This window comes from Dipteris shenzhenensis, chromosome 25 (genome assembly GCF_047967505.1).
Source record: "Dipteris shenzhenensis isolate YYH24624 ecotype China chromosome 25, Dip_SZ_1.0, whole genome shotgun sequence".
NCBI classification, from domain to species: Eukaryota; Viridiplantae; Streptophyta; class Polypodiopsida; order Gleicheniales; family Dipteridaceae; genus Dipteris; species Dipteris shenzhenensis.
The window spans coordinates 41,759,418-41,774,981 of NC_141620.1; the positions used below are offsets into that span (position 1 = coordinate 41,759,418).

General features: G+C 47.4%; 1 protein-coding gene across 2 annotated transcripts in view; it reads left to right on the forward strand.

The window, feature by feature from the left end:
- LOC147885898 (mitogen-activated protein kinase 15-like) overlaps nt 1-14,902 on the forward strand; it is an 80,619-nt gene extending 65,717 nt beyond the window's left edge. For both annotated transcript variants that reach the window (XM_087396303.1, XM_087396302.1), the window contains exons 10-11: nt 13,735-13,865; nt 14,167-14,902. In XM_087396303.1, the coding sequence (XP_087252429.1) occupies nt 13,735-13,865; nt 14,167-14,462 (427 nt within the window). In that variant the 3' untranslated portion in view covers nt 14,463-14,902. The remainder of the gene's footprint in view (nt 1-13,734; nt 13,866-14,166) is intronic.
- Nucleotides 14,903-15,564: the final 662 nt, after the last annotated feature.

Consider the following 15,564-nt stretch of genomic DNA (forward strand, 5'->3'; position numbering starts at 1 on the left):
CGCACCGTCCGATGGCAATCCTCAGTGCATGTGGGACTCTCCTATCCTCGAGATACTTGTTAGGTGTTGGAAGCAATGGAAGCTCAAAAATGGAAGCACAATGGAGAAAAACGAGATGCTGTAATAGATTGCTGTAAAACTGAAGTATGGAGCCTTAAGGGAGGGCCAACGTAACAAAACCCTAGGGCTAACTGTCCTAATTGGACTAAGTGTCCTAACTGACCTAGATGGTACATAAACTAACTGTACCAATAGTCCTAACCGACTATAACTAGGCTTACAAGGCTCATACCAAGGTATAAGTGGCATCCATAAGCTGTCCAATGTACTTGGATTCTGACATCAAAATGCCCCCCTCACTGCTAGGAAATTGAATGCCCAGATAGTAGTGCAGAAGACCAAGATTAGACATAGCAAATCTCTGCTGCAAATCAATTTTAAAATCTGCAATTTACTGAGCATGTGTCCCAGTTACAAGCATGTAATCCACATAAGGACTAAAATCAGCAAATCTGTCCTATGCTTGCGGATGTAAAGGGTAGCCTCTGTAGGGCTGCTCTGAAAGCCAAGTGTGAGCAAATGAGAATGAATTCTCGAATACCAAGCCCGAGGTGCCTGCTTTAATCCATAGAGGGCCTTTTTCAAGCGGCATACCTTACTTTCAGAACCTTCAACCTCAAAGCCTGGAGGTTGGGAAACATAGACCTCTTCTTGCAAATGCCCATGAAGGAAAGCTATCTTAATATCAAGCTGATGTATCTGCCAATCAAAGTGGGCAGCAAAGGCAATAACAATGCGAATGGTAGTGATCCTAGAAGTGGGAGCAAAAGTCTCCTCAAAGTCAATGCCATGCTGCTGAGCATAGCCCTTAGCAACAACACAAGCCTTGTAACGGTCCATTGAACCATCAGCTTTCCGTTTGATCTTGTAAACCCACTTAGTTCCAATGGCATTCTTGCCATAAGGCAAATCACACAACTCCCAATTGTCATTCTGATGGATAGAATCCAATTCAGCTTGCATGGCCTTCATCCAACAATCATTCTGAAAGGCATCTTGATGACATAATGGCTCTTCATTACATGCTGTAGCAACCAAAGCATAAGCAACAAAACTAGCATGCTCTTTCCGGACAGCTGCTCTCGTATGGGCTGGCAGAGGAGTGTCTTGTTTGCTGTCTTTTATTGTGTCAAGGAGCCAATGGGGTACCTTTTTAGGCTCCTGAATTTTTGCTCTTTCTTGGTCAAGAGCTCGGTGCAAATGATCCTGATCAATGATAGGCATATCGAGCTGAATTTCTGGATGCACATGTGGGTGTAAATGACCAACAGGGAGGAGGGACAACCTCAGATGGAACATCATCCCGAGCATCAGATGGAAACAAAGGCATCAAGCTGTCAAATATGTCTGGGGCATCAACAACGGGCTGTTTTTGAGAGTCTAGCAAAGGCATAGTGGAAGATTCATCAAACACAACATCCCGACTGACAAAACACTTGCCCGTGCGGGGCTGATATAGCTTATAGCCCCTGCTCTCTGAACTATACCCAAGAAAAATGCATTTAATAGCTTTATCATCCAACTTAGTGCGTCTTTGTGAAGGCACATGAGCATAAGCTAAGCATCCAAAAGTCCTCATGTGGGAAATGCGAGGCTTACGACCCGTCCAAGCCTCATAAGGTGTGATAGTGATCAATGCCTTTGTAGGACATCTATTCAAGATGTAATTTGCACACATGACCGCATCCAACCACAACTTATTAGGTAAATGTTTGCCTTTCAACATGCATCTGGTCATTTCCATCGTTGATCTATTCTTTCGCTCAGTCACGGGATTCTGTTAAGGAGTATAAGGCATCGTGCATCGATGATTATTGCCACGGGAAGCCAAAAAAACAGCAAGCTCCTTCGACATGTATTCACCCCCACTGTCTGTATTAATGTGAATAATGTGCAGCCCACTCTAATTCTTAGCCAAGGCAATGAAGTGCTTGAAGCATGAAGAAACATCAGACTTGGATTTCAATGCAAAAATCCAAGTGTACCTGGTGAAATCATCAATACAAGTAACAAAATAGTAGAATCCCCCAAGAGCTGCAACCCTCATGGGTCCACAAACATCACTATGAATCATATAAAGCTTACGTGAAGCATCAACTCTCCCATCCTTGGGAAACATAGCACGGTGCATCTTACCAAGCATGGTTCACAAACTTGTTTGGTAGGCATATGCATTTTGGGAAGATCCACAACCATATCTTCCTTATATAACTTCACTAAGTCTCCAAAATTGAGGTGTCCAAACCTCTCATGCCACAAATGAGTATCTGCCATGGTAGAATCAATAGCAAAGGCATGTGCATCGGCAAGTGCAGCATCATCATCTGAACATCTGCCATAAGCATCAAGTCTATAGAGACCCTTAGACAATGTGCCATTCAAAACCAGGGTAAAGGCATGTGTAACATCATACACTGCACTAGAAGAACCAGATTATGCAAGACCAGACTCTTTCTTTTCTTTTCAGATGCTATGCGCTTCCTACATTGAGAAATATCATACCCAGGTTTCTTGCAATAGTTACATCTCTTCTTTTTTTAATCCTCTGAAGAAGAGGCACCATGAGAATGGTCAGCATGGGAATGAGAGGGCTTTCCAACTAAAAGCTTGCCTTTACCTTTGTACTTATGATGGGCAGCAAATGCTTGATGACTAGCCATAGTAGCTTTGCGATTCACACGACTTTGCTCCTCCTGAAGAAGAAGAGCAACAAGCTAGTCAAATGAGAAATGATTGTTATCACCCCTGTAACCAACCTCAATGTAGTAGCAAAGCCTTGATATGAATCAGGCAACCTATCTAGGGTATTAGAAACCAGCTGAGAATCATGCATAATCTCATCAATGTTGGCCAATTGCTCTTTCAAATCCTTCACATTAGTGAGATAGGCATCCATGTTACCACCCTCATCAAGCTTTAAATCTTTCAACTGCCTGCGGAGGTAGGCCTCGCCTCATTCGGCACCTGATACAAAGATGCAAGCTGATCCCATGCTTGCTTAGCTGTCTTGCAAGACCGAATATGAGGAATAATAATTCGTTTCACTAAAAGAGCAATCAAGGCATGTGCTTTGGCATCACGACCATCCCACTGAATTTGCTCTTGTGAAGGAGGCAAAGGACTTGGAGCGGAGGTGCAAGAGTCCTCGCTGTAGCAGTAGAACCATCACCTGAAGACCCATCACTTGAAGAAGCAGAGGTTGCAGATGTAGCACCAGTAACAGTGCGTGTAGGCCTGGCCTCAGAACCTGAAACAATATGCCATAGATTCTTGGCAACCAAAACATGTCTCATCATGTATGACCACATGGGGTAATTGGTGCCATGAATCTTGTCATTAGCCCCAATCAGCCCAAGCAAATCATCTTTGCCACTAGACATGGTGCTGAAATACAAGGAAAATGCACCAACTGGCAAAGCAAATGAGAGAAAGGCAACCTCTTAGAAGCAAGTGCCAAAAAACTGCCCAAGCTTCAAAGCTTATGTTTGCAAAAGACTCTGCTATCCCAAGGTGTACCTGTTGCAAGAAAAATCCTCAAAGGCAACACCTTGGGACGAGGAAGTGTCTTTGTAAACATATCTGCTATGTTGTCCTCTATGGGAAGATAGGACAACTCTATGTCTCCTACTGACAACCGCTCCCGAACATAATGATAGTCAACTTCAATATGCTTGGTACACGCATGAAACAATGGGTTATGCGCAATGGCCAAAGCACTCTGGCTGTCAGTGTAGACAATAGTGGAGGATGTCTGGTGACTACCAAGATCTGTAAGTAACCGTCGAAGCCAAACACACTCTACTGTAGCGGTGAAAGCTGCCCTGTACTCAGCCTCACAGCTAGATGTGGCAACTCTTGGTTGCTTTTTGCTGAGCCAAGAGATACATGAATTGCCAAGCAAAAAACAATTGCCAGTATGTGACACTCTGGTGTCGGAACATCCTCCTAGTCACTATCCGTGTAAGCATGCATGGTAAGTGAACCCTAATCATCATAGAAGAGGGCTAAATCCTGAGCTCCTCTTAGATATCTGAAGACTCTCTTCACTGCCTGCCAATGCTGTGAACTGGGCATGTGCATGAATCTGCTGAGCTAAGATACTGCAATTGAGATGGCCCATTCTCTCATGCCAAAGATGAGTTTCAGCAAGCTGTGAATCTGAAATAGCCAATGCTTTAATAGAAAGTGCAACTGAGTGTGATCAAGGTGATAAAGCCCCTTTTGCAAAGTTGGATAATAAAAAACAAAGGAGTACAAGGTACAAGTACCTAGACCTAGGACTAAGTGTCCTAGGTGTCACGTGGGACTAAGTGTCCTATGTGGCCTAAAAGACACTAACACTATAAGTATCTTTATTTATGCCTACAAGGCTCATACCATGGCCTATAGGGCATCACTAGAACCACCAGAGGATGGCCTACATATCTGAGAATGGGCTCATCATTAGACCTTAGTATCTTCAGGGCAGAGGAGTCTCACACTAACTGAGGATTGCCATCGGACAGATGCGGGTCTCATCCCATCAGTTGAGGATCGAGGCAAGTAGAGCTGCACGCATACCCAGAGAGCAGCGGACTTGCAGGTTGTGCACGATGGGGGCGGTCGAGACAAAAGAGCACTTTCTTCGTGTCTGCCTAGCCTACTATGAGATCCGAGGATGCTACCACTACCTTTTTCAGGAGAGGCACGGCTTTGGCCCACTCTCATGACTGATCCACTTCCAGGACCAGGTCTGTATTGGGCTCTACCTGATGGAGATGCAACGACACAGGGAGACACTACTACGACATATTAGAGAGCAGCACGGTGGGACCACCGCACCACAGGGTACTAAGGTAGACCGAGCGCAGAGACAGGTCACGGATTTCTATGCATTTGACTCAGCTCCAAGGCACTCTGGGATAGAGGAGGAGGAGCTAGCCGACATGAGAGATATATGGATTGGTGGAGAGAGCCGACACAGCATTGCTAGGCGAGGGACATAGAGACCATACACGGTGTGTCAGGCGACCAGAGCACACACGATCGAGGTAACCTATTTCAGCTCTCCTTAGGTCCTTAGGGGAGATTGACCGAGGCGAGGCGTCACCCTTGACATAGCCCATTGGATCCAGAGATCGAGGAGACCACGCCCTCCACCACCACGGGAGACAGTCTAACAGATGCAAATACGTGAGCTCTTTGCATCTCATCAGAGAACCACCATGGAGCCTAGATACGTGGAGCCAATTCATGCACTTGGGACTCTAGCTCTGAGCACTTGATATTTTCATGCCACCCTCATGCTATTTTGCTATTTTGTACTAGTATAGCATTTTAGTACTCAGCAAGGGCCTTAGTGAGCCCTTTGCCCCAGCCCACAGTGGTCTGTATGAGTTACTTGATTCCGTACTTTGTCCCATAGGCCCACGGGGTCCTCAGATTGCATCTACCGCTGTCGTGCGAGACTACTCGACAGATACACATCTTCACGGCCACAGGAGGGCCGCTCTGATACGAAGCGCCGGATCTTGATACCGGGCCCCCGCTTGAGCTTCAGCTCAGTTGGAGAATTTGAGCTAGGAGTTCTGTTTACCTTAGTTTTCAGCAAAGGGCCCTAGCGCGCCCTTTTACATTGGCCCTTGGTGGCATGTATGAGTTTCTTTCTTTTTATGATGCTGTATCACTGTGTCCCATAGGCTCGTGGGTCTTCCGTGGACGTCTCTCTCTCTCTTTACAATTGGTTGGGCGCTCTTATCAGAGGGTAGGCCGCCCATCCCCATCACAAATCCAATTGTTTGGCACACTTATGCCTACTCCCTGACCTGATGCACACTTATGCATGCTCCCTCCACGATGTCTTGCCACCAGATATGTCCTCTATGCCCAGGCCCACTACGTGTCACTTGTTTATCGCAAAGAATGTACGGGCTGCCCTTCTCTGGCTTCATAACTGGAGATCACCAGATCATGAGGGACTACACAATGAGCACTTCGCACATGGGCAGGAGGTCTTGACTCCAGTTCTAACGTTGTTGTTCAACCACGCCGTATGCCATGGCTTCCCACCTACCTAAAGCACTACCACCATAGTACCGATACAGAAGGTAGGCGACCCCACGGACACTAAGAACTACCATATTCTTAAGATTGGCCAGACTCTCGCTAAGATATATGAGTCAGTACTAGAGAGGGAGATCAGCAGCCACGCAGAGGATGATGGGCAATGGGCTCTTGGGTAGGCAGGTTTTTGGAATACCTTCACCTTGAGGACTATCACTGAGGAAGTGAAGTCAAGGCTCAAGAAAGTCTACACTTGTTTGTAGACTTTGGAAAGGCCTTCAACACTGTCCCACGTTCCCGCCTGATCAGGAGATTACATGATTTGGGGGGTGATGAGCCTATATGAGTCCGTCAGAGGGAGAGTACGTGCTCTGAGAGGTCTATCAGACTGGGTTGAGAGCACTATCAGAGTGAAGTAAGGTTGTCCCCTCTCACCAACTCTCTTCAAGCTCTATCTGGATGAGATTACATCCTTTATAGACCGCCTAGGTGGAGAGGGTTCACTTAGGGCTGACCTGATGGTGCAGATATTATTGTACGCAGATGACATAGTCCTCACATCATCCTCAGCAGAGGGACTGCAAAAACATCTAGAGGCTCTGGAAGTGTTCTAGGGGGGAGGGAGAGAGAGAGAGAGAGAGAGAGAGAGAGAGAGAGAGAGAGAGAGAGACTTGACAATTAACCTTGGAAAGACCAAGGTTATGATCTTTAACACCTCAAGCTCAAGAAGTGCTCCGTCAACATAGTTTCACATACCGAGGTGATCCAATGGAGATAGTGCAGTCCCACACGTATTGGGAGGCAGTGTTCACAGGACCAGTCTTCACGATGACCCATGCATCTACAGCACGACTCACACAAGGGCGGGGTGCTCTGGCTTGACTAGAGAGGCAGTGCTTCCAGGCACACTTCCAAAATCCCCCGACGAAGGGTTCGCTTTTTGACACCCTGGTGAGACCCACTACCGTGTACGATTCACGTTTCTAGGGGAGTGATATTATAGTGACAGGGTGGAAGAGATTTCAGAGGCTCCAGGTGACTATGGGATCTAGGATGATTCGGAGTAAGCCCTCTATCCCCCATTAGATCATACAAGAAGAGTTCGCCATGACCCCTCTCCAAATTGATGCCATGTTTCAGACAGTGACAGCCCACACGGAGGCTAGAGGGAGGTCGCGACAGCAGGTTGGCCTGCTGTAAGCCCATGCAGGGGCAGGCAGACAGCCCATGGGGGCTAGAAGAGAAGGCGGGGAGGGAGGGGCTGGTGGCGATGGAGGGAGAGGCTTGTTGAGCTGGCGGGAGGGCCTGGCGGAGGTGGAGGGAGGAGGTGGCGGAGATGGAGAGGCTGGCGGGGGATGGAGGGAGAGGTTGGCGGGGATGGAGGGAGGGCAAGAGAGAGAGAGAGAGAGAGAGAGAGAGAGAGAGAGAGAGAGAGAGAGAGAGAGAGGGGGGGGGGGAAGCACTGAGGATTGCCATTGGATCTTAGCGAGCTTCCTCACATCAGTTGAGGATTGAGACAGGGAGAGTTGCCGGCATACCTAGAGAGCAGAGGATCTACAGACTATGGACCATGGGGGAGGTCGAGACAGAGAAGCATTTTCTACTGTGTTTGCCTAGTCTATTATGAGATTCGGGGACGGTATCATTGCCTCTTTTAAGAGGAGCATGGCTTTGGTCTGCTCACAGTGATCCATTTTTTCGACCAGCTGATCCACTCATACAAGCCGCCGTGAGCTGAAGCAAAGGGCTCACTAAGGCCCTTGCTGAATACTAAAGAGGTAAGCTAGTAAACAAAATAGCATAATAGCATCAAGTGCTCGAAGCATTAGGGCTCACTAAGGCCTTTGCTGAATGCTAAAGAGGTAAGCTAGTAAACAAAATAGCATAATAGCATTAGGTGCTCAAAGCTAATGCTTCGAGTACATGCCCAAGCTCCTTGTATCTAGGCACCATGGTGGCTCTTTCATGAGACACAAAGAGCTCTTGTATCTGGGTCTCTCGAGGTCGCGGAGGATGTGGTTTCCTCCATCTCTGTATCCGATGGGCTACGTCAAGGGTGACGCCTCGTCTCTGGCGATCTCCTGTGAGAAGGGTTGAGATAAACAAAACTTGATCGTGTGTGCTCTGGTCACTCTCCGCGCCTCATGTGGTATGTGCGCCTCTCGTTTGGCAGTATCGTGGCAGTGGCTCTTACTACTAATCCATGATACCATCATCTCATCTAGCTCCTCCTCCTCAACCTCCCCTGGAGCTAACTCCAATGCATAGAAGTCTGGGACATGTGTCTATACTCGGTCGATCTCAGTAACCTATTGAGATCTCATAGTAGACTAGGCAGAGGCGTAGAAAATGCTCCTCTATCTCGACCTGCCCCATAGTGCATAGTGTGCAGATCCTTTGCTCTCTGGGTATGCATGTAGCTCTCCTTGCCTCAATCCTCAATTGATGTGACGAAACTCGCACCGTCCAATGGCAATCCTTAGTGCATGTGAGACTCTCCTATCCTTGAGATACTGAGGTTTGATGACGAGACCATACTCTGAGACCCTCAAGAAGTGATCATGGTAGAATTGGATCTTGGTGGGAAACTCCTGGTGCCCCCACAAACCCGGGAAAGTATGAAGATGGAGGAGGTCCAACTGTATGATATGGTTGATCTGATCTTGTGGATCAACTCGGGTAGTGCATCCATGCTGTACAGAAAGGGGGGAGAGGGAGGGAGGGTGTATTAGTAGTTTTGAAAGACCGAAGGGTTCATCGGACTAAAAGAACTTGATACAATAAGCTAAAAGGGAGCCTGTAAGTGGGCATCAACACGAATACAACATAACCATAACCATAGAAACACCAATACATAAAAAGAAATATCTGAGGCCATGGAGAGGATGGAAGCTTGGATGTAGCAGCTTTGATGATCATTTGGAAGCTGACAGAGGGGTCAAGCATAAGAGGGAGTTTGGGGATGTATGAGGTTGTGGCAACATAAAGCATGTGATAAGAGAGTTGGTAACGCTTGGTACATGTTTTTTGCTGTGGTCTCCTAGCTATGGCCCTATGTCAGACAAGTGCTTGATGGCCGTGCTTCCGATCTTATGAGCATGCAGGGAAGGTCCACAAGTTTGATCTGTGCCTCAACCCCTAGCGAGTTTGCCATGTCTCTTGCTCTAGTCCTTGGATCAGCCGCCTCCTTTCGGGCATACTAGTCCGTGTTGCATGACTGAACAAACTCAATGATTATGCTCTAAGTGGAGCCTGTCTGTACACCTTGATCTCGCGCATGTACCTTGAGCAAATGCACCTTCTTTCGGATGGCCTTATGAATGAAAGTCGCTAGGCATCTCTGATTTGGGTAGGATAAGAAACTTGATAGGGGTCTAAAACCATCCTTGAAGAGATAGTAATAGTGACCTTAGGCATCTGAAAGTGAAGTGCTCCTTGAACTCAATCTCCTGCCGATTGCATAAAGTACAAATGCAACCCTCTCTGGGTGTGCCCTTAGTCCATCCACTCTCAATGCAAAGTCGGTGTAATGAGACACCTAACTGCCAGATCGATATCCAGGAGGGGGGAGATGTATCCGTGTATATCTTGTGGGTCAATGAATCCAATCTGCAAGCAGTGGTCGTTGTAAAAGCTGAGTTTCACAATGGGTGGGTGCCGACCAGGTCTTGTATATGTGTCGTTGTAAGAGATCCTATAGACTTGCAGCCGTCAAGAGTTGACCATGGTTTGAGAGTCGAGGCTTCCAATGGACGACACATGATTAGTAGGCTGTGTTGCTAGGATGTACATATCTATACTTTTGCTGCAGACCTCTTTGCCTTGGATATTGGCCTCAATGCAAAGGACCCTAACTCTAGGAACCCCATCAGCCTTGGTTGCCTCTGCTGCAGTCAATGGCAACCCAGGGAGGGGTGGGATCTCAGCAACTACGCCAAAATGCTCCCCAATAACAGAAAGAAGTCGATAGTAGACCTGGGGAAGCCCGGGGAACCTGATGAAGAGCGAAAAGAATTTCTTATCTGCCTCAACTGGGTCGAAACCAAGGTGAAAGGCTTCAAAGAAGATCTTCCTGTGTCCCAGGTGTAAAAGCTCGGCCTTGAGCACAGTGCTCGCAGCCTCTGGAGTGTCAAAAACAACCTGGAAGAAACCTCGTCCCAGAAGGCGAACATCTACCAATCGAGGAGCGAGGTCTGGGGGGAGAGCCGCAAGCATCCAGTCTCTGGCTTGGGATCTGGAAGGGTGAGACCCGAAGATGCGTGCTAACAAAGTGGTAGAGCACTCAATCTCTACATCCTTCCTGAGCTGCTGCAACTCGTCTTTAGAGAATGTGATAGTTTTCGCGGCCGGTGGAGATGGGGTAGGATTGGCTGACGGGGAATCCATCGCCAATCAAGGTGAGGAGGCCGACTCGAACAGGAAAAAAGGCTCCTTCCGTTCCAAAAAACTGCAAGGGGCAAGGGAGGGGAAAGGAGGCTAGGAGGAAGCAGGGGGGAAGGGGAGGGGAGGAGGAGAGGGGCTAAGGCTGAGAGGGGAGAGGGGCAAGGAGGGAGGGGAAGGGAGAGGAGAAGAAAGGGAGGAGTGAGAGGAGGAGAGGGGGCGGGAGAGCAAGCAGGGAGGGGGCGGGACAGCAGGGGAGGGGGCGAGACAGCAGGGAGAGGGAGCGGAGCAGCAGGGGAGGGGGCGGGACAGCAGGAGAGGGGGCGGGACAGCAGGGAGAGGGAGCGGAGCAGCAGGGGAGGGGGCGGGACAGCAGGAGAGGGGGCGGGACAGCAGGGAGAGGGAGCGGAGCAGCAGGGGGGAAGGGGCGGAGGCAGGGGGAGAGGGGGAGCAGCAGGGAGAGGGGGCGGAGCAAGGGGGGAGGGTACGGAGCAGCAGGGAGAGGGGGCGGGACAGCAGGGGGCAGAGGGGAGCAGCAGGGGGGAGGGGCGGAGGCAGGGAGAGGGAGCGGAGCAGCAGGGGGGAGGGGACGGAGGCAGGGAGAGGGGAGGGGGAGCAGCAGGGGAACGGGGAGGAGCAGCAGCTCTCCCTCATCTATTTTGAAAATAAGGTTGCCAACTCTTGCTGATGTGGATACCCAGAACAGCATGCTGATGAGCCTTGACATTTTCAAACAAGTGATATTGCTCGTCTCCATTTCACAGCATATCAGTCATTGGAAAGCGAACTCACACGTGTTTTTGACTCAACTCACCCTCATTGGTATTACAAGCTTGCAGTGTCCTTGGAATCCTCGTTTAATATCTGTCTCGATGTGGGAGGTAGTGACAAAATATATGGGGCATTCAAGGCAACCATCTGGGAACATCTCATAGAAGCTTGCTTGATTTGATGGTTCAGTCCTTGCTTAGACAAGTGCATGCAGCCTAGACTGTCTTGATATTGTGACCTTGGTAGAGCTGGTGCGAGAACTCAAAGATTGCGTTTGTAGGACCAGAGAATAAGGCAATGTTGGGAAATTTTTGAAAAATGAATAGCTTTTTCTGAAGTGGTGGTGACAAAATCTTAGTGTCGGAAATTCCTGAAAAATAAATGCCATATTTGGAGACAATGTCATGATTTTCTGCTGTAATGGCTCGCTTCTGTACTACTGGCTGGATAGCTCTTCTAGAGAGCTTTTATTTGATATGCACATACATGTAGCACATCATAGGGCTAACATTGCAAAGTCAGCATGTGGTGCGATTAGTGTTTTAGTTTTCCTGAACTATCAAAGCGGAAAACCCTCTTATTCTCATATATCCTTTGTTCTAACTTCACTGTCAGCTTTTATTCTTTTGATTTGCAATCTTTTTTGTGTTTAATTTCAGCTTCCAAATCTCATAATAGGGGAGGGGGTGATTCATTTGCGGGCAGTTTTGTCTGCTGTGGCCACCGCATGCTCGCCTGAAACACTTAAGTTACAAGGAAAACACAAACACATACATGCTCACATGTGCATCTGTGTACATGGGCTCATGCGTGTTTGCATCTGGACAGTATGGTTTCTTTCTGTGAGCTGCTCTTTGCCTGTACTAAGGGCTGATATGACTTGTTTTGTGATGGTGCGAAGCCATCATCCTGTTGAGTCTCTTACTGTGCCTCTGTGCAACATAACCGCTCTGCTTCTTCCTTTCATGATCATTGTTCTAAGTCACTGGCAAACATTTGTGAGCATGCCATTGGACGTCAACATCTTCTAATGTCATCATAGAGAGTGAGGGCCTTTGCTTGTGGGTATGCCCGCTCTCGTGAGGTTAGGATAGGCTGAGTGAGGGCCTTTTTGTGGGTGTGCCCACCCCCTGTGAGAGTAGCATAGGACAGATCATGACCACCCGGGGCCTTTGCAGGCTGGTTCATAGGCCATGTGGCAGCTTATATGGAGGCGCCTATGGGGTGTGTCTGCATGGCCACCATTGGGGCAGCATATATGCAGCAGTCCAGCCCCCAGGAGCCTATGTGCAGGCAGAGGCGAGAGGCTGACCTGTTAGTCGGCCATCTAGGCACTGCTGGTTGGCTTGGTTGGGGCAGGAGGTCTGCCTCTTATGGCTGTGTGGGCAGCCCTTAAAGGGGTTTGAGGAGAGCACGCCAGTTGGCCTCCTAGAGGCCTGGGAGTCGGCCCTTTTGGTATAGGGGATCAGCCTCCTTTATAGGGCCTGCCCTGCAACAGGAGGGGTCGACCCACATATCAGACTGGTCGGCCTCCTATATGTAGATCGACTTTTGGGGGAGGGGCAGGGTTTATATATATAGGCCCCCATCCTCTTGTTTTTCATCTTCTGGAGCAGGGTTGTGGAGCAGTTCTTCCACACCAGTGATCACCTCAGTTGGCTGCTCTTCCAGCATTTGTTCAGCCACTCCTTGTGCCGTGTTACCAGCTCATGTGGGCTGCACTTGGAGCCTGTCTTGTGTGTTGCTGTTGAGCACGTGTATAGAGGTTTTCCCCAGAAGGCTGTGGGGTTTTGGCCTGAGATCACTCGTAGTTTCTCTCATCTCCCTCTCCCTCTTCCTCTCCTTTCGTGTTTGGTGTGTGTGAGGTTGGCTATCTCTCTCCACTCCCGTTCATTTCCGCCAGACTTCTCACACATGCATGTCTGAAACAAGTATCCCATCATGTTGTTTGTCGCATACTTGATCGTTTAACAATGCTACTAAGGTCTGATTTAGTTTCGCTTAGCTTGACCGTGGAATATAGCAACGAGACTTCATAGAATTCGCTCATTTTACTTGGCTTGAACAGTGAACTATAACAAAGAGACTACATAGACTTTAGTCCCTAATTAAGGTTTAATTCTTAAGGCTGGAGCCAATATACCTCGACCCAGGATCTTCCATACAGAACAGGTATCATTTAGATAGTGGCAGGCATGTTCCTTAGATGTGTCCTGAGTCTTATAGGTGTTAAAAAAACACAGGCTAGCTTGAATGCAAGTTTAAATGTACTGGGGTAGTCTTGGGTTAACTGTGTGTTCAGTTTTAGGGAAAATGAGGATGTAATGAGCTACAATAGTTTTCGATAGGATTAAAAGCTGTGGCGTGGTATGAATATTGCTGCACTAGATTGGACAAGTTGCTCTCTGACTTTTGATGAGTGGTCCATGTTTCCCCAAATGTGTTTGGAAGGTGTAATTTTGTATACCATGATTTATGCAGGGAGCGGGTTTTTGAGTTTCGGGAAGATGTTACAAAGAATGTTAAAGATATGGAGAAGCTATCACCTTTGCCCGAACGATGTGCTGCTCCCCTTCCTAAGGCTCCTGTACCTCCTCGAAAATCTGTTCAAGGTAAATAGTAGTTTGTGTTGCTGCTGTTGTAGAATGATAAATTGCTATTTTGGTAAGTTAATGAGCTGTATTCCCAAATTTGCGCTAGTTTCAAAGTATCATGCGCCCGAAACACTGAAAGGATGAAACTGTGCGTGCGAACTTGATGCACGTGTGTGCACCTGGACATCTATGTTTGGAGTGCTTGGGTGTGCAAGTATGGATGTATTGTACTCGCATTTTTTGGGGCTGAAGTTTATATGTTTTCTGTGTTGGCATGTTTTTGAGAACTCAGGCACAAAAGCTTTCGTTTACATTGCAGGTGGGCTTGCAAAGCCAGGCAAGGTCATTGGGCCTGGTATTTCTGTAGGGAATGGCAGTGGTAAGGATGCTTCGGAGCCAAAACGATCACTGAAGAGTAGTGGTGCCAGTGGGCCTCAATATTATTCATCTGTTTATGGCTACCCAAGAAGAAACCCTTCCGTAAAAAGTGAGAGGGATGATAAAGATGATGAATCACTCAATGACTTGAGTACCTTACAATCAAAGACAGAATCTATGGGGATTGGTGTGGTAAAGAAGGTTTCTGCTGTTCCAGGTGGAATTACCCGCCCTTAGTTTGTTCCCCTAGACTAATTGGTAAAATTTTAACTGTGGGCATTTTGTAACTTCTCTGGTTGAAACCAGAAGATGTATTACAGATTCATCTGGTTTGCCCACACTTGTATGATGGATTTGTTCCCCTTCTATTCAGGGGGAAAAAGTTATGTGCTTTAATTCGAGTTAACAAGTCATTCTGGAGTTACTTCCAGGAGTTGGGTATCATGTCTCTTGGCAAATGTCAAACAGGACGAGCGAGCGCTCCCTTCTGCCAGAAGCTGCTTTCATTTTCCCACTTTTAACCCTCATTGTTTAGTACCTTGACAGCTGACTTAGATGTAACTGGGTTGATTTGTGGATGCTTTGAAAGTATGGCTTTTAATTGTAATTTACAGGGATCTCTTGGAACATTTAGTTGACTTTAGATGGGATGGTTGTATGGAAGCTACGGTTGTATATGCCTTGAGGGTATTGGGCCAGTGTTACCGATGAGTCTGATTAAATGCTGCATGAAAGCTGGCCTGTACAAGGCAGGTGATGTCCATGGGGACATGAAAGTGCCCATAATATAGAACCATGCGATAAGAAGTGCAGGGTAATCACACTGCATTTACCACTAAAGATACCTATTTTTAATGTTGGTTATCTTTCTAATAGACGACTTGATCTTTTAAGAAGGAAGATATGGCTGGAAAGTTTCGCATTAGTAGGGAAAGTGGGTCATTGCCTACTGATCAATCCTATATGTAATCAAAGGTCGCAATTACAAATGTTCTCAACTAGCAGAGAGCAATGTGGAATCTGACAGGACAGAAATTTGTGAAGAGGATGCAATAACATTGAAAAAGGGAGTGATGGTGAAAGTGAGCGTCTGAAACTCAATGTTAGTGCTGATAGTTGTGCACGTGTGTGTGGCCACTGCAGTTGTCATTTCAAGACATGCTTGTATGATGAAATATTTGCAAATGATTGGATTGGACTTGTGCCAGTTTTGATTGGAGTTTGAGAAAGAAATTCAGTACCTAGAAAATCAATCACAAGGCAAAACAAATTGCAAACTACTGGCTGTGATGAGGATTTGATGCACCTTGTATCTCGGACAACCTTGCATCTTCCATAA